We start from the raw sequence: 25,839 nt of genomic DNA, 5'->3' as shown, positions 1-25,839 counted from the left end.
CCGGTCGAGTTCGAGGCCAGAGTCGAGGTGTCACACAAAGAGACTACTTTCATAAGCCTGTTGGGGGGGGGGGGGGTCTAAGAGGCTTGCAGAAAAAACAAATTGAGTTCGAACGAAAATCCAACATACGACATAGGGAAGAAATTGAAAAGTTGAAAGAATCGTTCATGTCCTAGCTCGAAGAATTATCAACCAAGATGGCACATATGCAAGCTAACTTTGATAGCCATTCTAGCTTTTGCAGCCATTCTAGAGTCAATACAATAGAAGTTGAGGCCCCAATTGACACTGCTCCAGAAGTTGAGGCACCGATGGACACTACTCCAGATGTTGAGGCACCAATTGACACTACTCCAGAAGTTGAGGTACTGATGGACACTACTCCAGGAGTTGAGGCACCTGTTGACACTAGTACTTTGTATGAGACACCTACACCTTCACCTTCTATTCATCCTGAGCCACTAAAGGTAAATTCTCTTATATTTTTTAAGAAGTGATTATTTAACTTATACTAACTATAACATCATTGCAGAAAGATGTTAAGTGCAAATTATACATTGAGCAAGGTGGTGATGTTGTGGCTCTTGGACGGGTGGTGGCTACCAAAGGCAATGTACATGGGAAAAGTTTAGCACCTGGTAACTAACGCGTGGTTGTTGTAGATGTCTAGATGGGAGTGCAAAACTACCCGTCTTAGTTGGGGATGAGATGAATCTTGTGGTTCATGCGGTCAACAGTTATGTTGCTTGGCCATCGCATCTGATCATTACTTATGATCATGAACAGGTAACTTTTAGTGTGCTGTAAAAATTTTCATCTTGAAAGATCCATAAATGTTTAATTTCATGGAGAGAGAGGGAGTAAATTGTGTAATAGATGGGGATTTTGACAAAGAAATATATGGTGTGGTACTGGTGAGGAGCCATGTGCCAAAGGAATTGACATAGCATACTTAATTAGTCTCTTAAATTATATATTTACATTATTGGTTTTGGTTGAAATACAACCTATAAATTGCAAGTGCTGTTGCAGACAGATAATAAAATAGTGTGTTAGAATCTTCTCTTTTGCGATATTTTCAAAATGTCTTTCTCATTATGCCTCCCATGTACAACCATATATGTTCACACTCCTAAATTCTTACATTTTTTAATACATTTGTTCTCACCTACTACAACTAAAAGAATTATAGCCCTCCATGAAGAATATTATATATATATATATATATTTATACATGTATATATGAAAGGAAGAGATCAATTTTTGACGGGCATTTGCATTGATAATAAATTGAATGTATTTTGTGATTTTTTTTCTTTCTAACTTTTCTATGTTAATTGTTAAGGAACCCAAGAGACTAAAGAGAAAGAGGATTTCAGCAGCTTGTCCGCCAACACAAGACCTAAAACATCCTCCACAACATCTTCCCACTACTCAAGAAGAGGCAGGATCAAGTATGGCTAGTAAGTCGCCGATTATCTTCAAGGTTCCCACTGGACTTCCCATGTTTTTGAAGATACTTCTAGGTTCAGTTAAGTACGTAGAACCAGGATTCATGATTGACATTCTTATGGAGACCAATATTATGGGCGAACAATATACCTTATATATCTCACATGAGGATATAGTACACTTTGGACTTATGGAAGAAATCGGCGCATCTTGCATTTCATTCTATATCAGGTAAATTTTAAATTAATAAACATTATATATTTTAGTTTCTTTTTAAGTATAACTATAATATCATTAACTTTCATGTATGTAGTATAATATATTTCGAGTTATGCGATAGAGAGATATCACACTTTTTTGGTTTCATTGAGCCATCGTGGTCATCGAGAATTGGGACAAATATGGATAATCAGGCTGAAATTATCTCAGAGCGTATCAATAACACAGTAATGGGTCAAACTTGGTTAATGCCATATCATTTCTTGTAAGTAAATTTTTCATTTAATATTAATTTTATTTATACCTTATGAGGTTTATTTTAATAACTTTGTTTAAATGCAGACGTCACTGGATGTTAGTGATCATTGATCCAGATGACCATACATGTTACTATCTCTCCTCCAAATGATTTGAAGAACCTTATGAACAAGTAATACATTTGAAACTCATTTTAGAATATAATATGGTTATTTGATATGGAAATAAAAAATTAATATGCTCTTCATATTGATGTATATATAGTGTCTCTTCACACATTAAGCGAAAGACAGGAAGGAATGAAAAAAATTACAAGTGGAAAATAGTCAATTGCCCTCGTCAAACATCGTCAGTAGAATGCGGCTTTTATATCATAAGGATGATGAATGACTATTGCTTGAATGAGACACCAATGCGATGGCTAACTAGTAATGTAAGTCTATTTATTAGTATTGAACTACAATTCTATTGGATTTAATTTCTGACTTAGTTTTTATTTTGTGTTTTGTAGTGTGGTGGAAAGAATACATATACACTTGGTGAAATTAATGAAACTCGAAATGAATGGGCAGCCAAGCTTCTTGAGCGGATGAGTCATAGCTAGAGTAACTTTTGAAATTAGAATTAAAAAATATACTAATTGTAGTATTTAGTTAGTACTTACATAGTTATTCCAAGTGTATATTTTAATATTGTAATTTTTAGATTTGGAACATACTGGGTTCTATTGATTATGTCTGCCTATTGATTATGTCTGAACTATGTTGTAATTACACAGGAAATTATGAATGAATATAGTGGTTGAAAATAGAGAAATGAAAAAATTCTCATATTCTACATGGGACGTCGGTCTCCACGAACTTGTCGTCTTATGTATTGCAGGGGACGATGCTTGCACATAAATTGTCATCTCATGTACTGCAGGAAGATGACACTTTAGTAGGAACTGTCGTCTCATTTATTACAGTAGATGACGCTTGCACAGAAATTGTCGTCTCATGTACCACAAGAGACAACGTTTGTATATGACCCATCATCTCATGTACGACAGGAGATGACACTTTTATTTCAACTGTCGTTTTATGCTTTACATGGCATGACATTGCATGGGACGACGATATTAGAATCGACGTATGAGAGTTCATACGACAGTTTAAAACCATCGTCCCATGTCAATTTTGTAGTAGTGATGGTATAAATCAAGTTGGTAAAATATGTTTGTTTCCTAATCTTATGAGTTTAACAAGAAATAAAAGGATTAAAATCTACCAACTTCTAAGTGTGTTCCAAGAACCTTCCCATGTATGCATGTTGCATGCAAGCTGGATTTTACGTCCAAAACTACGCCTTTTGAGATGTATGATTGTTGCTTGGCATTCATTGAGGTTTCACTAGTAAAATTGAGATTATTCTTTTTATGATTTTATGTTTGATTATGATTGAAATGCAACTTGTGTTATTTGTGCATGGCTCATGCACACATGGGGTATGTTCATTTAGTATGCTTAGTCTTACTTGATATTAAGACAAATATTTGGTTGTGATTTTAGGCTCGTTGTGAAGCACATCGCTATTTATTTTGCTTGGACTTGAGGTAAGGAAGTTAGCTACAATTTCTATGAGTTTATGTTGAGTGTATGAGATATAATGTTATGAGATGAGTTGCTTGTATGTGTGCTCGTATGTTGCTTGAAAAGCAGAGGTTGTTAGCGTAATGAACGCGACACAACAAATGAGTTACTAAGGTATGACATAACTCATAGGGTGGGTGTGCCGAGGTTATTCTAGGACCAGAGCTCCTGAGTACCTCACAGATGAGGATTTACTGGTTTATGCTTTACTGGTTGCCTCATAGAACTTGTTTGCTTTATTTGTTATGATGAAATATTTAAATAAAGTGTATGATTATGCTATGATTATGATATGATATGTTGTGAGTTTATGTTATGATGCGAATAGACTTGTGTTGTGCTTATGTGAATTGTTGTTTACTTGTTTATACTTCCTTACCGGGCTTTTAGCTCACCCCCCTTACTTTCCCCATTTTAGGTAGGCAATAGGTTTCCTGCATGGCACACACTGTGATGTGAGGCGTTCCAAGATCTAGGCATGTATGTCGCGGGGGATCCATGAACAATTAAATAATCTAGTTTAATGCCAAGAATACTTATGGAATTGTTTATTTAATGTTTCATGTTTTATTATGTTACAGCGCGACTTAATCTTTTTATTTTTAAAGCTGCATAAAAGACACTATATTTTTATTTCAAACAAATGGGTCCATATTGCTTGTTTTGTTAAAGCCCCACTGAACCTTTTAACAATTATGGTATTTTTCTAATAATCATCAACTGAGTAGCAATTTTACAAGAGAATAGAATAAAGCACTGTTACAATAGGGTTAGGGCACACATTGCAAATTATCTGATTTCTAGTTTCCTGAAAACCCCAAGAGATATTGAACAGTGGAAGTTCTTCATTATCCTAATACAAGTGACTTGTGGACCAGGGTTCATTAATAACCCGAACCTTGTAAAATTCGGTGTTCCATTTCCATTTCTTTAAGCTTTTCTATTATCTAGTTGCCAGCAAAAAAGCTTGTCAAGAGAGAGCTTGACCAAACTTTTGAATCGTTCAATTACAATTTGAATATTTTTATTTTATTAATTAATTATTTAATTGGTATTTTGATTTGATTAAAATATTAATTAAATAAAACCTCACCCAAATTAGATTAGACCTAGATTGTAACGCCCTGGTTACCCCAGAACAGTTACGGTGAACAATGAACCGGAAATTTGACTCGCTACCCGAGTCCTTTGGTTAAAACGTGATCTAAGTGTTATTATCAGGTTAAGGTGAAAACCAGTAAAAAGGAAAGGGTACATTTCATTAAGTAAATAAAATGCTCATGAGCCTTTTAAAATGCTTACAAGATGTCCATAATACAAAAGAGTCGCAACATTTTCAAATTTACAATCCCCGCCGGTCTAAGCGACAAAAGTAGGGTAAACCCCTAGTCCCTCTGAGAACTCCTTGACCGTGGCAGTCAAGCGGCCCTGTATGTACACAACATAACCCAAGCTCTCCACTCAGGGTTGGTTAAGCTTCTCCTTTCCTTTACCTGCACCACATAGCACCCATGAGCCAAGGCCCAGCAAGAAAACACAATAAAGCATGATGTAATATCAACAACGATCATAATAACCATTCAGGACTATCAGTCTAGCAAATAGGTGACAATAGCCAAAAGTCACAATAATGAGCATCGCTCCCTCTAGCCATGTGACGATAGAGTCACCAGGGCTTAACTGATAAGTGATTCTTTCATAAGTTTGATCAGGACAGGTGTAAGGTGAATGGTCACCAACATAACCTTCCTCACGACTCTAGAGTCGAAGCTATGGACAACGTCCCTTAGCCACGTGACAAACGGTCACCGGGGTCATATACCTTGGCTATAGTCATCTGGTCGTAGACCAGGCAAGCGCTTATAAGTTCTTCGACTCTAGGGTCGGTCTAGCATTAATGCCATAGAGCCATTCAATGCGTGATTCTCGACTTTAGGGCCGGTCCCTGACTAGTCAGTGTCTTTAACAGGTAATCAGCGTACATCAGCATTTAATATACAATCCACGTCAACATATATCAACCAACATGCTCCAATATCATACCATGCATGTCATATACCTATACATGGTGCAACTGTATTCATACACTGTTTTCTTACCTTTGGTTCGAGTGAGAATTATTATATGAACGACCCCTGAGAACGATCAACCTTTAAATTCCTTGACGGTCACCTGGTCATAACCAAATTATAGTATTCATTAATAAAAATGATAATTGAGGGTTCCCAAACCAAATCCCAGCCCCCGAGACATCAAATACTACCCAACCGGGTACTAGGTCCAACCTCGAGGCCTAAGGTTTGAATCCCCAAGCTAAAAACCACATTTAGGCAAAATTGGCCTTAAGGGCCGCGACCCTCCTTGGCCATGCCGCGGCCCGCCCCCCAAACAGAGGCGCCCAAACTCAGCTTCCTCCAAGGGCCGCGGCTCTCCCTGGCCATGCCGCGGCGCAACCTCCAGTTCAGCCAAAAATGACAGCTCGCACCACCAAACTTTCCCCTGTGTTTTCCTCTCAAACCAGCCCTACAAACCAACTCAAAACCTCCTCCAAACACACAATTAAACCCCCAAATAACACCCATAGCTCACCCTCACCAAATCCCAATCAAACCAACACAAAAACTCCCTTTGATTCTCACTTCCCACATCAAAATCATGAACCGAAAACTAAAAGGGAAAACAGAGCATACATGGAAACTAGTGGCTAAAAGCTTACCTCAAGTTCAGGTTATGGTGCTCTTCAACAGTGGAACACTCTCCCAAAGTACCAAGGCCTAGCTCCCAAGCTCAAGTCCTCAACAAGATCACAAAATCTCACAAGGAAGATGAAGGAAAGAGAAGGTATGGGAAGAAGAAGGAAATGCCTCTGTTTTACTCTGTTTATTCTACAGCCTTCAAACATCATATATATCCAAGCCAAAAGACTAAAATACCCCTAGGTCTTTTAAAGCTTTTAAAACCACTTCAAGGGTAATTTTGGCACATTCCACTTATCCCGTTAATCATAATTAACGCTTCCCAATTCCCGCTAATCTCAATATCCTCAAACACCAATATTTCATATCCCATTACCCTAAAATCCCCGGTAACGCTATAACCATTAATATCACCCCGAGACTCACCCCGAGCCCCGAGCTCAATCCCGTTATGACCAAACCGATAAATCATGTTTAAAGATCGTCTCATGTTGAAATACTCGAACCAATCCACATTATAATGTGGTCTCACATGCATGAATTTAACATCATATTATAATATAATTCTCATAAACATGCATAAACACATTTAATGGCATAATTAAACAGTTATGGCCCTCCCGGCCTACTAATCCAGCCATTAACCATAATAGGGAATCCGGGGCATTACAACTATCCCCTCCTTACAGAAATTTCGTCCTCGAAATTTACCTGAACAGCTAGGGATACTGACTCCGCATATCTGACTCCAGCTCCCAGGTCGCCTCCTCGACCTTGCTGTTCCTCCACAATACCTTAACCAAAGGTATTATCTTGTTCCTGAGGACTTTATCTTTCTGATCAAGTATCTGAACAGGCTGCTCCTCAAAGGAGAGATCTGGTTCAAGCTCCAGATCTTCATAACTCAAAATATGTCTCTCATCAGATACATACCTCTGAAGAGCAAATACATGGAATACATTATGCACGGCCGACAACGCCGGAGGTAAAGCTAGCCTGTAAGCCACTTGACCAATCCTCTCCAGGATCTCAAATGAACCTACAAACCTGGGACTCAGCTTGCCTTTCTTCCCAAACCTTCTCACCCCTTTCCATGGCGAGACTCTAAGGAAGACATAGTCTCCTACCTGGAACTCCACGTTCCTACGTTTGGGATCTGCATAGCTCTTCTGTCTACTCTGAGATGTAAGCATCCGAGCTCTAATCTTGTCAATAGTCTCATTGGTCCTCTGAACTGCCTCAGGACCTAAGTATCTCCTTTCACCTGTCTCATCCCAATGAATGGGAGATCTACACTTCCTACCATATAGCATCTCATAAGGTGCAACACCAATGGTAGACTGATAACTGTTATTATAGGAGAACTCTATCAAAGGCAGATACTTACTCCGTGACCCACCAAAGTCCAGTACACATGCCCGCAGCATGTCCTCCAATATCTGGATCGTCCTCTCAGATTGCCCATCTGTCTGGGGATGATAAGCTGTACTGAACTTCAGTCGCGTACCCATGGCTGTCTGTAAACTCTTCCAAAACTTGGAAGTGAATGTAGGGTCCCGATCTGACACGATCGACCTAGGAGCTCCATGGAGGCGCACGATCTCCCTTACATAGAGATCTGCATACTGGTCAACGGTGTAAGTAGTCCTCACCGGTAGAAAGTGAGCTGACTTGGTATAGCGATCCACTATCACCCAAATGGAATCATGCTGACCAACTGTCCTGGGCAATCCCACCACAAAGTCCATTGTGATGTCTCCCCACTTTCACTCTGGAATATCCAGAGGCTGCAGTAACCCTGCTGGCCTCTGATGCTCAGCCTTGACCTGTTGACATGTCAAGCACTTAGCCATGTACTCTACTCAATCTCTCTTCATCCCTGGCCACCAGTACAATGACCTCACATCCTGATACATCTTTGTGGTGCCTGGATGCAAAGAGTAAGGTGTAGTATGAGATTCATCCAGAATCTCCATCCTCAATGCAGTGTCTAACGGAACACATATCCGTCCCTTGTATCTCAACAACCCCAAATCAGACACTGTATAATCCCTGGATGCTCCAGCCAAGACATCCTCTCTAATCTTGATCAGCTGTGGATCACTCAACTGACCCTCTTTGATTCTCTCTAGCAGCGTAGACTGTAGTGTGATATTGGCCAACTGGCCCACCAGTAACTCAATACCAGCTCTGGTCATATCATCAGCTAACTCTCTGGCTATCAGCCTAATACCATGAATCTATCCCGGGCCCTTCTGACTTAAAGCATCAGCTACCACGTTGGCTTTCCCTGGGTGATACAGAATCTCACAATCATAATCTTTCACTAATTCCAGCCAACGCCTTTGCCTCATGTTCAAGTCCTTCTGGGTGAAGAAGTACTTCAAGCTCTTGCGGTCTGTATAAATCTCACACTTCTCTCCATAGAGATAGTGCCTCCATATCTTTAAAGCAAAAACCACCGCTGCCAACTCTAAGTCATGAGTAGGATACCTCTTCTCGTTCTCCTTTAGCTGATGAGAAGCATAAGCTATAACTCTCTCTGATTGCATCAAAACACAGCCCAAACCCTGATGAGAAGCATCGCAGTATATCACAAACTTCTCCTGGTCTGTAGGAAGACTCAGAACTGGAGCTGTAATCAACCTCTGTTTCAACTCTTGGAAGCTATTCTCACATTTGTCTGACCACACAAACTTCTGACCTTTGCGTGTCAGCTCAGTCAACGAAGTAGTAATATTTGAGAACCCTTCCACAAAACGCCTATAATACCCTGCCAATCCAAGGAAACTTCTAACCTCAGAAGCATTCTTTAGCCTTGGCCAATCTCTGACCGCTTCAATCTTTGATGGATCCACTTTAATCCCCTCCTTACTGACAATATGCCCAAGAAAGGATACCTGAGACAACCAGAATTCACACTTCTTGAACTTTGCAAACAATCTGTGTTCTCTCAATCTCTGCAGAACCAACCTCAGATGATGTTCATGCGCTGACTCAGTCTGAGAATATACCAGAATATCATCGATAAAGACGATCACAAACTGGTCCAAATAATCCTTGAACACTCGGTTCATCATATCCATGAAAGCAGCTGGGGCATTAGTCAACCCAAATGACATAACTAGAAACTCATAATGCCCATACCTAGTGCGAAAAGCGGTCTTCGGTATATCTCCCTCCTTGACCCTCAACTGATGATAACCAGAATGAAGGTCGATCTTAGAGAATACTGTCTTACCCTGCAATTGATCAAACAAATCGTCTATCCTTGGCAAAGGATACCAGTTCTTAATTGTCAGCTTATTCAGTTCTCTGTAATCTATACACATCCTCAGAGAACCATCTTTCTTCTTTACAAACAGAACTGGCGCACCCCAAGGTGAGAAGCTAGGTTTGATAAAACCCAAATCCAACAACTCTTGCAGATGTACCTTTAATTCTTTCAACTCAGTTGGGGCCATTCTGTATGGTGCTCTAGACACTGGCTCCGTCCCTGGGGCCAGTTCTATAACAAACTCAATCTCTCTGTGTGGTGGCAACCCTGGAAAATCCTTTGGAAACACATCCAGAAACTCACATACAAGTCTAGTATCCTCTGGTCTCACTGGCACGACCTGGGTGGTATCAACCACACTGGCTAAGAATCCAATGCAACCCCCTTGCAATAAATCCCTAGCCCTCAATGCAGAAATCATAGGAATACGGGGTCCATGCACAGTACCAACAAATACAAAAGGATCCTCACCTTCAGGCTCAAAGGTGACCATCTTCCTTCTGCAGTCAATGGTTACCCCATACTTTGCCAACCAGTCCATACCCAGTATCATATCGAAGTCAGTCATAACCAACTCTATAAGATCCACTGACAACTCTCTGCCCTCCACAATCACTGGCAAAGATCTGACCCATCTCCTGGATACAACCAACTCCCCAGTGGGTAACAAAGTACCAAACCCCACAGCATAGACATCACAAGGTCTACACAATCTATCAATAACACTACTAGCAACAAAGGAATGTGTAGCACCAGAGTCAATCAATACATTATAAGCAGTTCCTGCACTAAGAAGCTGACCTGTAACAACTGAGGGGGAAGCCTCAGCTTCTGCCTGAGTCAATGCAAACACTCGTGCTGGGGCCGAGCTGTCTGCCTTCCTGGGTTCTTCCTTTCTTTCCTTAGGGCAATCCTTTTTGAGATGACCCACTGCTCCACAAGAGAAGCAGGCCCTTGCCTTACACTCTCCCAAGTGATGCCTCTTGCATCTAGGACACTCGTGATAAGACTTCCAGGCATCACTGCCCCCAGGCGACCTATTGTAATACCACGAGGTCTCCTGTCAGGACCTGGCACTGGGAAGGTATCAGGAACCTTCCTCTTCTGATCACTGGGGCCAACACCCCTACCAGAACCCACAAATGGAGGACCTGGCCTCTTGAAATCCCTTCTGGCTGCATTGTCACGCCTTGCTGAAAACCTAGTCACAACGTATCAACAATATCCATCCATCAAGTTCTAATCCATTAAATAACTTTGGGTTATAATTCTAGTCTTCGAGACCTTGAATTCTATCAATCCGGGTGACAAAATTCAACACGAGCCTTAACTTTTGGATTCTTGAGCTTAAAACCTTCTCGGGGTCCAATATCCCACTAAGTGTCGCAGGCCCAAGGCCCTATGATGCGGACCACCTCAACCAGAAGCCTAGCCTCCCATTTTTTCATATATGCACCGCGACCCAACCTATAGGGCGCCGTGGCCCGCCCTTCTTCCTGGCCTCCCTTCTGCTCTAGATGGCCGCGACCCACCAATAACAATGTCGCGGCCCGACCCTTCGAACCCAGAAAAATCCCCCATTTTCACAACCAAAACCTAGCCAATTTACCCCAAAACCAATCTAACAACTCAATTTAGTCACCACAATAGTTCTAGAATAGTCCCAGCAACAAAACCTAACAAAAAGCTAGCTTAAACCTCATCAAAATATAAAGCCAAGATGAAATCTTCCACCCATGCATACTTAAGGTTAAAACTGAAATTCTAATAAAACAGTCAACAAAAAATCTTACCTCAATGATATTTCAAGCCATGAACTGTCTTCCCAAATCCTCAAACTTCTAGCCTCCCAAATTCCAGCCTTGAGTTCTGAATTCCTAACTTAATTCCATCAGAGTTTTCTTCAACCTTCAAGCACCCAAAGAGAGAGAGAACTGAGAGATAGAGAGAGGGAGTCTTCTGCTTTGTTCCAATGATTTCCTAAGGCCTCTCTAAGCTAAGAATTACCCTTGCCAAATGACCAAATTTCCCTTTAAACTTATCCTTAACCCTTAAGTAACCCAAGGGTAATTTAGTCATTTACCAAACCCCGTTAAGTCCCTGAGTATTCCTATAAATCACTGTTTAATCCCAACATCTCTCAACCATTACTAAGTTACTACCCGCTACTCAATAATTCCCGAACACATATAATATTCCAAAAATACCCCTAGGCTTCTCCCGAGCCGGGTATTCGACCCTGTTGTGACTCTCCTAGCTAAATCGCTCCCTAGAACTATCTCAGATCATGCATCTCAAATAAATCACCACTCACACGTGGTAAAGATCACAATAATCACAAATATTGCATTTATACCCTCAACGGGCTAAAATTACAAACATGCCTCCAATAACCAAATGGGGCCCACATGCATATTTAATTCACCTAAACATGCATTTCTAATCACATACTTTTCAAATTCACATATTAACGTAATAAATCACTTATTGCCCTCCAGGGATGCTAATTAAGGCCCTAACCCTTATTAGCAAATTTTTGGAATCCCCTCCTTACATAAATTTTGTCCTCGAAATTATCTGAATAACTCGGGACACCGCTCCCGCATATCTCACTCAAGTTCCCACGTCTCCTCCTCAACCTTGTTGTTCCTCCACAACACTTTCACCAAGACGATGGTTCTTCTCCGCAAGACTTTATCCTTTCGATCGAGAATCTGAACCGGTTTCTCCTCATATGATAAATCCTGGTCCAGCTCCAAGTTCTCATAATTCAGTACATGCGTAGAATCTGATACATACTTCTGGAGCATGGACACGTGAAAAACATCATGAACCCCTGATAGAGCTGGAGGCATCGCCAATTTGTAAGCTACCTCTCCTACCTGTTCCAGAATCTCAAAGGGGCCAACAAACCTAGGGCTTATCTTTCCCCGAACACCAAACCGTCTCACCCCTCTCAAGGGAGAAACCCTAAGAAACACATGATCACCGACTTGAAACTCTACTCTCTTGTGTTTCAAGTCTGAGTAACTCTTCTGGCGACTCTGGGAGGCAAGCATTCGAGCTCTAATCTTTTCAATCACCTCATTGGTCCTCTAAACCATCTCAGGACCCAAGTATCTCTTGTCACCCGTCTCATCCCAATGAATAGGTGATCTACACTTCCTCCCATATAGCATCTCATACGGAGCCACCCCAATAGTTGCTTGATAACTATTATTGTATGAAAAATTGTTGACGTCGTTTTTCGTCAACCGTGAAAGAAGAGCATGTAAACAACAAACAGTGATGGCCAATATAAATATGATAATACAAAACACAATTTTTACGTGGTTCAGCAGTTAAATCTGCCTTGTCCACAAGTCTTTGTTATTAAACTCAAGACGATCTCTGAAAATTCTTCAAGTATGAATTCTCCTGAGTTTTCTCTCAAGATTCAGAGATTCGGTCCCTTACAATGGTGCATGACCTCTCTTTATATAGAGAAGATTGCAGAATACTATCCCACATATTTTGGGTAGTTACTCATTTTGTGCAAATAAATCAAATGGCCTTAAATGCCTGTAACCCGATATAAAAGGAAACGTCCCCTGAAGACCAGGGGGTGTATAACTAATCAAATAATATCCCATAATTTTAGGGGATTTACAGTAATAAATGTAGACCACGTCTCTTATAGACAACACTTTAAGATATTCGAGGTTTTTATCATATATCACCAAGGCCTTATTCTCCCAGGTCTCACATCAACTTTCGAGCTAATAACATCTCCCGAGGTCACATGGCTTTCGAGATCGTACGCGCGTCAGGCTCGGAACCCATGATCCGAGGTCATCCCTGAGGACAGATGCATCTCGGGAGCAACCAGTTCAAGATCGTGTGGATTTTGAGGCCACCATATTCGAAGTCATCTCAGCTTTGCAGGCTCGATGTCTGATCTTGGAACATGCTTCAGACTTTACGAGTTCATTCGCTGCGAATCCAGCTTTCGAGGTTACATTTATCATGGCTCGAAATCTGGGTATAACATCTTGCCCCCTCAAAAGTATTTGTTTGAATCCTAAGAGAAGGAAACTTTTGAACTACTTTCTTCGGGAACCGTACCATCACACACTTGAGAATGGACACGCGTCAGTTGGATATTGCTCATTTATGGTACTTGAGTACCTTGGAAACCTGCCCACGATCATTCGTCTGCCACCTTTTCGGTACCATCATGTCATCGACCCCTGGCCGTTGGATTTCATGAGGATTCTGGCCAATGGCTTAGATTAATCCTTTTTATCACTTTTCTCCCTTTATATATTCAAGGTCTTCTTCTTCCTCTTATTTTACACGCATCAGAAACAAAAAAGGGAAGGGACGAAACCAGAGGCCATCCCAGAGAACTTCTTTCTTGTTCGAGTCTGTGAGCTCACATTTGCAGCCTCTCCTTCAGTCAGCAATTTCTTTGCAATCGCCATTATTGTGTAAGTGTCCAATCTTTGTTTTCCCTTATCCCAGTTTTTGTTCATACTGTTCTTGTTATCTCTGTGAATGTACTAGTTTATTTTCTTAGTACAATACGTTAGGGAATTTTTATCCGATAGGCTTTTATGTTTTAAGTTTCCACACTGGGTTTACATCACTGGTTCATACCCAGTTTTGATGTTTGAGCAAGATCTCTATTTTCTGGGTTTTAAAATTTTAAAAGACGTTTCTTGTACACCAAGATATCGGGTATAAAACCTTGGCCTTGACAAATGCACGATACCCAAGGTTACCTTTTCTGGTTATCCGCCACTCTTTTTCCCCTGATTTTCGGGATTTCCAAAAAATTGTCCACTCTCCTCTCTTTCTCGTGGAACGCACGTTCTAACTCTTTAATAAGGGTGTTAGTATCGAGCTTGTTTTGATCCTAAACTCCGAGCTTGTCCTGTCAAGCTCGTAATTCTTGCATGCATGGCCCTCACCATTTTTTCCTTCTCGCTAGATGTCACAGAATCTGGAAAGACGGTGGGGGTCGTTGCTGGAAATCCCTTATTCGCCAAAAATCCCGAGCCCGGAGTCGCTGTTCGCTCGGAATCAACATCAGATTCGTGAGTACAAGCTTGCGTGCGAGCAGGAGGATATTCGAGCTCATTATCACCGCCAAATAGACGAGGTCATAGAGAAGAAGAGGAGGACCCTTCGAGAGGCTATTTACCCAGAATCCAATTCAGGGCCCAGGCCGATCCCACTCGACCCTAAACTGACAGTGACTGTTGCGTACAGCCCGGGAGAGCTCCAATTTTCACTTATGGGGGAGCCTTCTACCTCGCAACCGAGGAGAGAAATCTTCGAGGCCGAGCACTATTGGAGCTCGGTTACCTCGACAAGTCAAATAACTGACATTCTGGCCCTCCATGGCCTCAGGTTGTCAAGTTCCTTGAAGTGTCGAGCTCCGACCGCTCACGAACGAAGCTGTTACGCCCCTGGGGACCCTGACAACAGGTTGAGATACGCGGCATGGAGCCAGGAACACATGAAGGCAAGGGCGCTGTTGCCTTTGAAGTCTTTTTTCAAGGACTTCACAGATTTTGTTGGGTTGGCTCCATTCCAGCTCAACACCAATTCTTACAGGGTTCTGTCTGCCCTGAGGTCGCTATACCACGAGCTGAAGTGGAAGGGGCCTTCACCGCAAGAGATTTTATATCTCTTTTGTCTGAAAAGCAATCCCTCCCGAGCTCGGGGAGGAGATGGCTTTTATTACCTTTCGAGCTATCCCAAAGAAAAAAAGGTATTTGAGGACCTTCCCAATCACCCACCTGATTTTAAAAAAGCCTTCTTCTGGACAGATGGCTTGTCTCCGTCTTGATGCTACTTATTCAGGCGGATTCGTAAGTATTCCAACCACCCCCCCTTTTTTATCTCTGTGCTCGGGATTATAGCTGTAAGATCCGTACTTAGTTGAAATGTGTCTTGCTTTCCAGCCAATTTTCAGCGTCCTACTCCTGACGAGGCAATGAAGGGGCACAGAGAGACCCTGCTCCAACTCCCTCATGGCAGGAGGTCTCTCTTGTACCTTCTGCATGAGGATAAGCTCCGAGATTGCAGACTTTTGGGAGAGGGCCAGTCCACCTTTGACTGGTCCAATAAGAAGTATGATCATTGGGAGCAGGTGCCTTTGCCCACAGGTATCCTCCCCCCGAGGAGAGAGGTGAGGCCTCCACCCCCAGCTCGCCAAATGAGTCCACCATTGGGGAATGAAGCTAATGACGAAGCCTCGAGTTCAGACTTGGATGAAGGTAAAGCCATCCTTACCTCGAGAATGTGGTCCCCCACCTTATTAAAGCATAAACCTGATAGGTTAGTTTCATGCCCGTATGATAGATACCACTTCTACATATGGACTTGGGTAGACGATCGAGTTCATAGGTTTGATAGTTGGCTCGGGAAGTATGACACCATGTATACTTCAGACGAGGTGTGGAACGGGATAGCTGTCCAATATGGGACCAACGATTATAGGGACCTTTCGAGGTTGACGTCCACCTATAGGGAAGGTACTCCTCCCGCCTCTTCTGAAGATGGGGGAATTTCGTGGTCCCTGAGCTCTAGTTCGGGGGAGAGTTTCAGTTAGGTCTTTCTTTACTTGGTTTTTTCTTTTTTATTTTCCAAGCTTATTATCATTATGTCTAACTTCGATTAGAACTGTGTAGGTGCCATGGATCCCGATCTCGAAGCTGTGCTTTTTAGTGATGAGGGAGCTGGAGCTCAGAAGAGTAAACGCCCAAGAGCCTCGCGGAGGTCCGACCGACCATCCAAGGTCCCCAGACGCCTCGAGAAGACCCCAACGGCTCAGGCTACTGCGAGCATAACCGAGGAGCTGATTGTCCAGGTTGATGCGTCTGGTTCAACCGCGCCCGTCTCGCTTCCTCCGACCGACACTCAAATAACAGTCGGCCGGCCCCCGAAGAAACCTTCCGTCTCCAAGGTTCAACTGCCGACGGCCCGACCTCATATTGAGGAGTTCGTGCTTGACGGCGCCGCTGGGACCCAAGGGGATGTGCTTAGCTCGGACGTCCTCTCTCGAGTGGGTCAGAGTTTTTCTGGCTTCGGTACCGAACATTGGGACCTCGTGCACAAGGCCTCGGACTGTAATACTCTTTATGATAAGAGTATTGAACTCACTACCGTGGTAGCCTTCGCAACTCTCCTTTAACTGTTTGTGTCTCAGCTCGCGATCTAATTCGTTCTTTGTATTTTAGGCCCTTGTCGTTTCAGCACAGCTTAATTATAAGCTGACCAACAAAGTGCACACGAGTATGTCTCTGACCCAAGAGTCGAGGGATCTCCAGCTTAAGATGGCTGATGAACTCAAGGACTCGAAGACCAAACTTGAGAAAGTGAAGACCTGTCTCGCGGAGCTGGAGAAGACGAAAGCCGAGCTTGAACAGGCAAAGACTCGTCTTGTCGAGTTGGAGAAGGCTAACGCTAAGCTCAAAGAGGAGAAAGCTGCTACTTTCGACATCATGGAAGGCGAGAAGGCCCGCCTCCTGAACAAGTTCAAAGAGAAGAAGGAGAAGGCGGTAGACTAGGCCATGTACAAAATTTGGGTTGACAATGCCGACCTCGATACCAGCTTCCTGGGTCCTCTCGAGGCCAAGTATGTAGAGCGATGGAGTGCCCATCTTGAGGCGAGTGAAGCCACTCGAGAGGCTGCTCAGAAGGATAGTCATGCTATTCGTCCTGGAGGGTCTAGTGCCGTTGATGCTGGAAAATCCAAGGGAACTGCTCCTTCTTGATTCTTACCTCGGGGCTGCGTCCCTCTATTGTTTGTAACTATTTTTATTTATGCCCGTAGGGCTGATACAATTTTTTTTATAAACTTACATATGCTTTACATTTCTTGGCTCGAAATATTTTGCATATTTTATATTGATGAATCATTTATGTTTATTTATTCATACAAAAATAGTGTGGATTTAGGCTCGAGACTCGATGCATTCATGCATCGTTTGCTCAAATTATCCGCTTCCGATCTCGTTATTCATCAAGGTCGGATATTACTTTAACCATGAACTCGAAAGTACTTGTATGGTATGTAATGTGAATGGTTTAGTTATATCTTATTGCTTAGTTACTTTTCCTCATCCTCGGTTATCTCCCCGAGGTTATGAGTTCGAAACTATTTTTCTTTAAGATATTCCAGCCTCGATCTTGACTTATTTCGAAGTAGGTTTAAATTCCAACTCGTCGATTAGTTTTAGGTGGTTTGTTTCAAACCTATTAAGTTTGCACATCTGGTTAAATCCAAACGTTATTATCTTTTGATAATTTGGTTGTCCAAACTATCTAAGCTCGCGTATCTGGTTACATCCAAATACTTTTATGTTTTTGATAATTCAGTTATGTCCAAACTATCTAAGCTCACGTATCTGGTTATGTCCAAATACTTTTATGTTTTTGATAATTCGGTTATGTCCAAACTATCTAAGCTCGCGTATCTGGTTATATCCAAATACTTTTATGTTTTTGATAATTCGGTTATGTCCAAACTATCTAAGCTCGCGTATCTGGTTATATCCAAATACTTTTATGTTTTTTTTTATTTTTTATTTTTTAAATCAATGGTATATATACCAATGATGCCCCCTTAATATCCTATGAGTGTGACCATAGGTTATTAAATTAAGAGAGATTGCAAAAATAAAAAGAGATAACATATTGAACGAAATAGATCTTTATTTGATGGAATTCAAAAGCAGACAAACTACTACAGATAATCAATCATGGTTACAAGCGACACACTTCCTACACTACTGATAGTAAGGTCTAAGGTGTTTGCCATTCCATGCTCGCGGTACCAGGCTCCTGTCCAATCTCGCAAGTTTGTACACACCGGGCCGAATGACTGACTCTATCTGGTACGGTCCTTCCCAATTCGGCCCGAGCACTCCAGCTACTGGATCTCGCGTTGCCAAAAATACGCGTCTCAACACCAGATCTCCTATCCCGAACTTTCGATCTCGAACCCTCTTGTTGAAATACCTGGTAGTTCTCTGCTGGTAGGCAGCGTTTCTTAACTGAGCCTCTTCTCGTTTTTCTTCAATCAAGTCTAAGGTCTCCTGGAACTGAGTGTGGTTTGAACTTTGATCGTAAATTTGAGTTCGGATCGTTGGGATTTCGACCTCGATGGGCAACATTGCCTCGCAGCCGTATGCTAGAGAGAGCGGGGTATGTCCTGTTGAGGTTCGAGCTGTGGTCCTATATCCCCATAGGACTTGGGGCAATTCTTCGGGCCACCGTCCCTTCGCCTCCTCCAACTTTTTCTTTAGAGAACTTTTGAGAGTTTTGTTCATAGCCTCGACCTGGCCATTCGCTTGAGGATGAGCTACTGATGAAAAACTCTTTATTATGCCGTTCTTTTCACAAAAGTTGGTGAACAAGTCGCAATCGAACTGGGTTCCGTTGTCGGATACGATCTTCCTCGACACCCCATATCGGCACACGATGCTTTTTACTACGAAATCAAGGATCTTTTTTGAAGTTATAGTTGCCAATGGTTCAGCCTCCGTCCACTTCGTGAAGTAATCCACGGTGACTACAGCATATTTTACTCTGCCTTTTCCAGTCGGGAGAGAGCCTATGAGGTCGATGCCCCATACCGCGAAAGTCCATGGGGAAGTCAACATGGTGAGCTCGGATGGTGGAGCTCAGGGAATCGTGGCGAATCTCTGGCATTTGTCGCATTTCTTCACGTACCCGAAAGAATCCGTTTCAATAGTTGGCCAGAAATATCCTTGGCGTATGATCTTCTTGGACAGGCTATGCCCCCCGGTGTGATCTCCGCAGAACCCTTCATGAATTTCTTCAATGATCTTCTTAGCTTCGGGCGGGGTTACGTACCGAAGTAATGGCATGGAATATCCCCTTCTGTATAGCTTTCCGTCCAAAATGGTGTAACGGGGAAGTTGATACATCAACTTTCGAGCCTGGTTCCGGTCTCTTGGAAGGACTCCGTTCTCGAGATATTCAACTATTGGGGTCATCCAGGTAGGTTCTGTTTCGATCATACACACATCTTCCTCCTCTGGATCATTAATGCTAGGTGCCGATAGGTGTTCTATGGGCACAACGTTCAGTTCTTCATTTTCAGCGGATGTGGCGAGCCGAGCTAAGGCATCTGCATTTGAGTTCCGCTCGCGGGGAACCTGTTCGATTGTATAAAATTCGAAACACTCCAATGCGGATTTTTCCTTCTCCAAATAAGCTGCCATTCTTGTGCCGCGAGCCTGGTATTCTCCCAAGATTTGATTTACCATGAGCTGGGAATCACTGTAGCAATGTACAACTCTAGCTTTGAGCTCCTTTGCTATACGAAGTCCCGCGAGTAAAGCCTCGTATTCAGCCTCATTATTCAACGCTTTGAAACCAAATCTTAAGGCATAATGAAATCTGCTCCCTGCGGGGGTATCCAAAATGACCCCTGCCCCCGCTCCATTTTCATTTGATGAGTCGTCGACGTAAAGTTTCCACAGCTCGTGGGCCGGGGTTATTACCTCATCGTCGGCTATGCCAGTACATTCCACTATAAAGTCTGCCAGCGCCTGTGCCTTAATGGTCGTTCTCGGGTGGTAGGTGATCTCAAACTCTCCGAGCTCAACAGCCCATTTAAGAAGTCGACCTCAAGCTTCTGGTTTAGACAAGACTTGCCTAAGTGGTTGATCTGTCAGCACATGGATGGGATGCGCCTGAAAGTAGGGGCGGAGTTTATGAGACAAATGAATTAAACTGAGCGCGAGCTTCTCCATCAATGGGTATCTTGACTCTGCCCCCAATAATCTTTTACTGATGTAGTAAATGGGTCTTTGCACCTTCTCTTCTTCTCGAACGAGCACTGCGCTTATTGCGTGTTCGGTGGTTGAAAGGTATAGGTACATTATTTCTCTCGTTTCAGATTTTGACAGGATGGGTGGTTCCGCAAGGTGCTTTTTGAGCTCCTGAAAGGCCAGCTCGCATTCCTCCGTCCATTCAAATTTCTTACCTCCTCTCAATAAGTTGAAAAATGGAAGACCACGGTCCATAGATTTCGAGATGAATCTGCTTAGGGCTGCCATCCTGCCAGTCAAACTTTAGACATCTTTGTGCCTTCGAGGTGAGGGCATGTCAATCAGAGCCTTGATCTTGTCGGGGTTAGCCTCGATTCCACGAGAGTTCACAATAAAGCCCAGGAATTTTCCTGAAGACACCCCAAAAGTGCACTTCTGAGGATTTAGCTTCATGTTGTATTTCCGGAGTACGCCGAAGCACTCTTCGAGGTCATCAACATGGTTCTTGTTGAGTTGAGATTTGACAAGCATGTCATCAACATAAACTTCCATGTTGTTTCCTATTTGTTTTGAAAACATCATGTTCAGGAGCCGCTGATATGTGGCCCCAGCATTCTTGAGCCCGAATGGCATGACATTATAGCAGTATAGCCCCTTATCCGTGATGAAGCTCGTATGTTCTTGGTCGGGGGCATGCATGGGAATCTGGTTATATCCAGAATAGGCATCCATGAAGGACATCAGGCCATGCCCCGCCGTGGCATCCACGAGCTGGTCAATCCTTGGCAACGGAAAACAGTCTTTCAGGCAAGCTTTGTTGAGATCTGAGTAGTCAATACAAGTTCGCAACGTCCCATTGGGCTTTGGGACCAACACCGGATTGGCTACCCAGTCAGGGTAAAAGGCATCCCTAATGAATCGGTTTGCCTTTAACTTGTCAACCTCCTCCTTTAGTGCTTTCTTTCTATCTTCGTCCAGTTGTCTTCTCTTTTGTTGCTTCGGGGGGAAGCTTTTGTCTATATTCAGTGCGTGGCTTGCTACACTCGGACTTATTCCCACCATGTCCAAGTGCGACCACGCGAAGACATCCTGATTTTTCTTCAGAAAGCAAATTAATTGCTATTTTGTCTCATCTTGGAGGTGTTTTCCGACCTTCACCTTTTTCGAGGGATCGGCTTCCTCGAGCTGAATTTCTTCGAGCACCTCTAAAGGTTCGAGGTCAACTTTTTCCTCAATCCTTGGATCAATCTCTTCGTCAATGTCTAAGACCGTTCCGTCTTTGTTTTGAATGATGGCGATGTTGGGGTTTTATGCCCTAATTAAAACTAAAATTCTTTGTAATCTCATTTTATTATCAATAAAAGAATAGAAATCATTTTTTGACTTGGTCAATCACTTTGCTCACATGTTTTATTTTCATGATTATTTTTTTAACATAAACTTCTATTAAATCCAGAGCATATAGCTAATCTTATTTATAATGACGTAATCACAGTGGAATATAAATATGATTATATGTTCAAAAATAAGTTAGTCCTAAGATTAGTTAGTGCACCAGATTTACACTGACTTGCCAATCTACGATATGATCTACTTACACATTACAGTGTTATGTTCTTTCCAGAACATTAGCAAAGTAGATAAGATAGGATGTATTTGTTACATCGGACAAGACCGATATTGACAGTTGATAAGATAAGTAAACATGCCGTTATTATCTATTCTAGTCATATCATATAGTTGACCATAGGTCAATTCAATCTTAATTCTGAGTGGTTAGTATTCTAACTGATTGTATTATTTGAGTTCTTTGACTTGTTCGTTACCAGCTTACCCTACGGACTAGCCCATACTTACATCTTGGGAACTCGGTAGTATAATTGAGTGGGAGTGTTAATCATAGATATGAACATCTATAGCTTCTAATGAAGAAGTGAAACGATGGTTTCCTTTTAGTTTGGTTCAAGGTGTTAAATGATAGAGATCTCATTTCAGTAATTAAATTAGTTTACTGAAATATCATTTACAAGGAACTAAGTGTTTTAAGGATAAAATACAATGAGGGGTAAAACGGTATTTTAGTCCTATCTCATTGTAGACCGTCTATAGAGGATTGAGTGACAATTATGGTTGTAACAATGGATAATTAATAGCGTATCTATATTTGTTATAGAGCGTTCTATGAATTCAATAGTGCAATTCCAAGTCTATAGTGGAGTCACGAGGAATTAATAAGTTAGTAAATTTATTTGTTAGATTTATGATGACTTATTGGAGCTTGATTTCATAGGCCCATGGTCCCCATTGTACCTTGGATAAAATCATCTAGATAGTCTCAATTAATTGATTTAATCATCAATTAGAATTATCAAAGTTGACCAGGTCAATTTTGGATAGTTTCACAGAGTTGTATAATTTTGAGAAGAAAAGAGAAATTATGGCAGATTTATTAATTAAGATAAATTGGTATCTAAATTAATAAATAAATTTAAATCAAGGTTCAAATTATAAATAATTAATTTGATAAAGGATTTAAATAATTATTTAATTAATTAAATCAATAGAAAATAATACAGGCCTTGATTTTAAGTCCAATGGGCTTATAATCAAATGGGAAATTTCACGGGCCTATAGCCCATGATAATTTCGACCTAGGGCTTCAAAATAGCTGTTATTTTATTGATTTTTTAATTAAATGAAATGGCCTAATTGAGTCTATAAAAGGAGTGCTTAGAGAGAAGATTAATGAGACGACAGATAAGTCATAAGTCAGATTTTCTGATAGTTTTATATTCTCTCTAAACACAAGTCCTTTTCTAAGCCACTTTGTTATTTTCTCTTCTTCTCTCTATATCTATCTCATGTGTTGAGAATTGCCCACACTAGTCTAGGTGGTTCTAAGGATACATTGGAAGATCGTGAAGAAAATAGAAGATCGGTTCAGTTTCTTGATAATACTCTGCGACAGAAAGGATACAAGAGTTAGAGAAACTGAAGGAAGGACTCTTAATTCCGCTGCGTATACTGTAAGTATTATATTATTTGTTTCTCTTTGAATTCAATTTTAGAAACATGTTTTAGGCTATCTCGTATTAATTTGTTTAATATTAGATATACATGAAAATAAATAAAGATCCTGTATAAGTTTTTCCAACAGGCGAGTGCTTGTGCGCTCGTCTGTTTCTTTCCTCTCAAGGAGATGCTGTAGCATTCCCTCCCTGATAATTGATCTCCCTTCAATGTTCCGACTTCGCTGGGGGTCGGGAACTTAAGGGCCAGATGCCTTACTGATGAAACTGCCCCCAGCCCGACCAGGGCGGGTCTTCCGAGCAGCACATTGTAGGCTGATGGTAAGTCTACTACTACGAACTCCATCATCTTGGTTGCCGAGACTGGGTAGTCTCCCAAGGTCATGGGGAGCTCGATGGATCCCATGCAGGCGGTCCCTTCTCCTGAAAAGCCGTATAAAGTAGTTGCACACGCTTTCAGGTCGCGAAGGGAGAGTCCCATCTTTTTGAGGGTTGCTTTATAGAGAATGTTGACTGAGCTCCCATTGTCTATGAGAACTCGGTGGACCCTTTTATTGGCCAGCTGGAGAGTGATGACCAGTGGATCATGGTGAGGAAACTAGACATGGGACGCGTCTTCCTCAGTGAAGGTTATTGGTTGTGTTTCAATCCTCTAGCTTTTTGGAGCCCTAGGTTCGGGTTCATAAGGAGACCCATCCCCAGTTTTCAGCTTGTTAACGTATCTCTTTTGGGTATTCCTGCCTACTCCTGCGGGATGAGGCCCTCCCGAGATGGTTATTACATCCTCTCCATCTATCGGCGGGGGCCTATCTTCTTCCCAAGCTCGGGAATTATCGTTTTGTGCCATCGGAGGCGCGTCTACTCTCTGGCTCGCGGCCGCCTGACTAGTACTCTGGTTTTTGACATATTGCCGGAAGTAACCTCTCGAGATCAATCCTTCGATCTCGTCCTTCAGTTGTCGACATTCATCGGTTGTATGCCCGGTGTCTCTCTGAAATTGGTAATACTTACTGGAGTCCCTCTTGGATTTTTGATTTCTCATTGGGTCTGGACGCCTAAAGGGGACCTGGTTTTCATTAGCCAGGTATATGTTCTCCCGAGACTCATTGAGCTCGGTGTATACTATATACACAGAGAAATATCTCTCCCCTTTCTTTTTCTTTCCTCCTTCGGCCTCGGGATTACTTCCTTCGTTCTTTTTTCTCTTGGTAGGGTTTTCCACAGCAGGCTTTGAAGCTATTGGGTCCGCCGAGGTTGAGGCAGAGTTTACGTTTATCGTTGTAGTTTTGGGCTGGGAAGTCACATTAAGTGTCGACCTCGCTTCCTCTACATTGACAAACCTCTGCGCTCGTCTATTAAACTCAGTTATGGACCTCAGTGGTTTTCTTTGCATGTCGTCCCAAAGGGAACTCCCCGGCATTACGCCGGCTTAGACAGCCATTAGGTGCCCACTGTCATCTACGTTCCGAGCTCGGGCGACTTCCAGATTAAACCTTGTTAGGTAACTTTTTAGTGTTTCGCCCGGCTGTTGTCGGACGTTAGTTAAGGTTGATGCCTCTGGTCTGACCCCCATCATTGCTCTGAATTGCTTCTTAAAGTCTTTAGACAGCTGCTCCCAAGAGGTTATTGAATGTCTCTTATATTTTTCGAACCAGCTTTTAGCTGGTCCTGTCAATGATGCTGGAAATAACATGCATCTGAGCTCGTAACCCACGTTACTGGCTCTCATTATGGTGTTGAACGTGCTCAGATGACTGTACGCGTCGGTCTTTCCTTCGAATGTTGGGACGTGAGGGATTCGAAACCCTTGAGGAAATGGAGTATTGGAAATATGGGGAGCAAATGGTTCGAGCTCCTCGTCTGAGTCTTCATATCGATCATTTTCTTGCTCGTTTTTCAAAAGCCTAAAGGCCTTTTCAAGCTGATCGATTCTTTCTTGGATTGGGTCCGCAAGGGGTACTGTCTGGAATCGGTTGTCATCAATCATAATTACAGGCTCGCGTCTTCGCAAGGGATCTCTACGCCTATTCAAGCGATCCCTCAGGTCCGGATTTATTGGGTCACTATTACCCCAACTTTGATTCAGGTGCTCTCGCAGGTCGGGACGATTTCTGCGGTTTCCAGTATTCTTACGACCTCGGTCATGCTTGCTGACCGACCTGGTATCTCCAGAATCATCACTGGTAAAACTCGTCGCATGGTTATCTCGTGATGGATTCTTTCCATGTCGCCTCGTCTCCGCCGTGCGAGACCGAGATGTTTGACTTTTTTCAGATGGGGCGCCTCTCCGCTCCTGAAAAGCCTCCCCGTTTCCTTGTCTTCCTCCCGCACGCCTTTCGCCCTGATCTCGAACTGGTTGAGCATTCCTGCGGGGGGGCGAAGGATATCTTATAGGTGATGGAGGGAACCGTATGGGTGATGGTGGCTGCCATCCATGTCGCAGCCTAGACGGTCCAGAATTTGCCCGAGATGGGTCGGTCGCAT

At 42.5% G+C, this 25,839-nt stretch overlaps 2 protein-coding genes across 3 annotated transcripts; both read left to right on the top strand.

Annotated features, from left to right (window-relative positions):
- The first annotated feature begins 226 nt into the window (after positions 1 to 226).
- Positions 227 to 1,702, top strand: LOC133824343 (uncharacterized). 2 transcript variants are annotated; one of them, XM_062257293.1, is made up of 3 exons: positions 227 to 467; positions 533 to 638; positions 1,346 to 1,696. In XM_062257293.1, exons 1-3 carry the CDS (start codon positions 312 to 314, stop codon positions 1,462 to 1,464), a joined length of 381 nt encoding a protein of 126 aa, XP_062113277.1. In that variant the 5' UTR covers positions 227 to 311; the 3' UTR covers positions 1,465 to 1,696. The 2 variants fall into 2 exon arrangements, with proteins under 2 accessions (XP_062113277.1, XP_062113232.1); XM_062257248.1 differs by lacking the exons at positions 227 to 467; positions 533 to 638 and adding an exon at positions 688 to 786 and having other exon boundaries at positions 1,346 to 1,702.
- A 57-nt stretch (positions 1,703 to 1,759) lies between these two features.
- Positions 1,760 to 2,608, top strand: LOC133824463 (uncharacterized). The gene is made up of 3 exons (XM_062257370.1): positions 1,760 to 1,936; positions 2,194 to 2,362; positions 2,441 to 2,608. Exons 1-3 carry the CDS (start codon positions 1,854 to 1,856, stop codon positions 2,531 to 2,533), a joined length of 345 nt encoding a protein of 114 aa, XP_062113354.1. The 5' UTR covers positions 1,760 to 1,853; the 3' UTR covers positions 2,534 to 2,608.
- The last annotated feature ends 23,231 nt before the right edge of the window (positions 2,609 to 25,839 follow it).

Source organism: Humulus lupulus, chromosome 1 (assembly GCF_963169125.1).
Source record: "Humulus lupulus chromosome 1, drHumLupu1.1, whole genome shotgun sequence".
In the NCBI taxonomy this organism is placed as follows: Eukaryota; Viridiplantae; Streptophyta; class Magnoliopsida; order Rosales; family Cannabaceae; genus Humulus; species Humulus lupulus.
The sequence above is the reverse complement of the archived record's forward strand: the minus strand, read 5'-3'. Positions and strand labels throughout refer to the sequence as shown.

Coding starts and splice junctions, on each gene's coding strand:
- LOC133824343 (XM_062257248.1), top strand. CDS start 709: ATGAATCTTGTGGTTCATGCGGTCAACAGTTATGTTGCTTGGCCATCG. Junction 787..1,345: donor TTACTTATGATCATGAACAG/GTAACTTTTAGT, acceptor TTAATTGTTAAG/GAACCCAAGAGACTAAAGAG.
- LOC133824463 (XM_062257370.1), top strand. CDS start 1,854: ATGGATAATCAGGCTGAAATTATCTCAGAGCGTATCAATAACACAGTA. Junction 1,937..2,193: donor TTAATGCCATATCATTTCTT/GTAAGTAAATTT, acceptor ATGTATATATAG/TGTCTCTTCACACATTAAGC. Junction 2,363..2,440: donor TGCGATGGCTAACTAGTAAT/GTAAGTCTATTT, acceptor TGTGTTTTGTAG/TGTGGTGGAAAGAATACATA.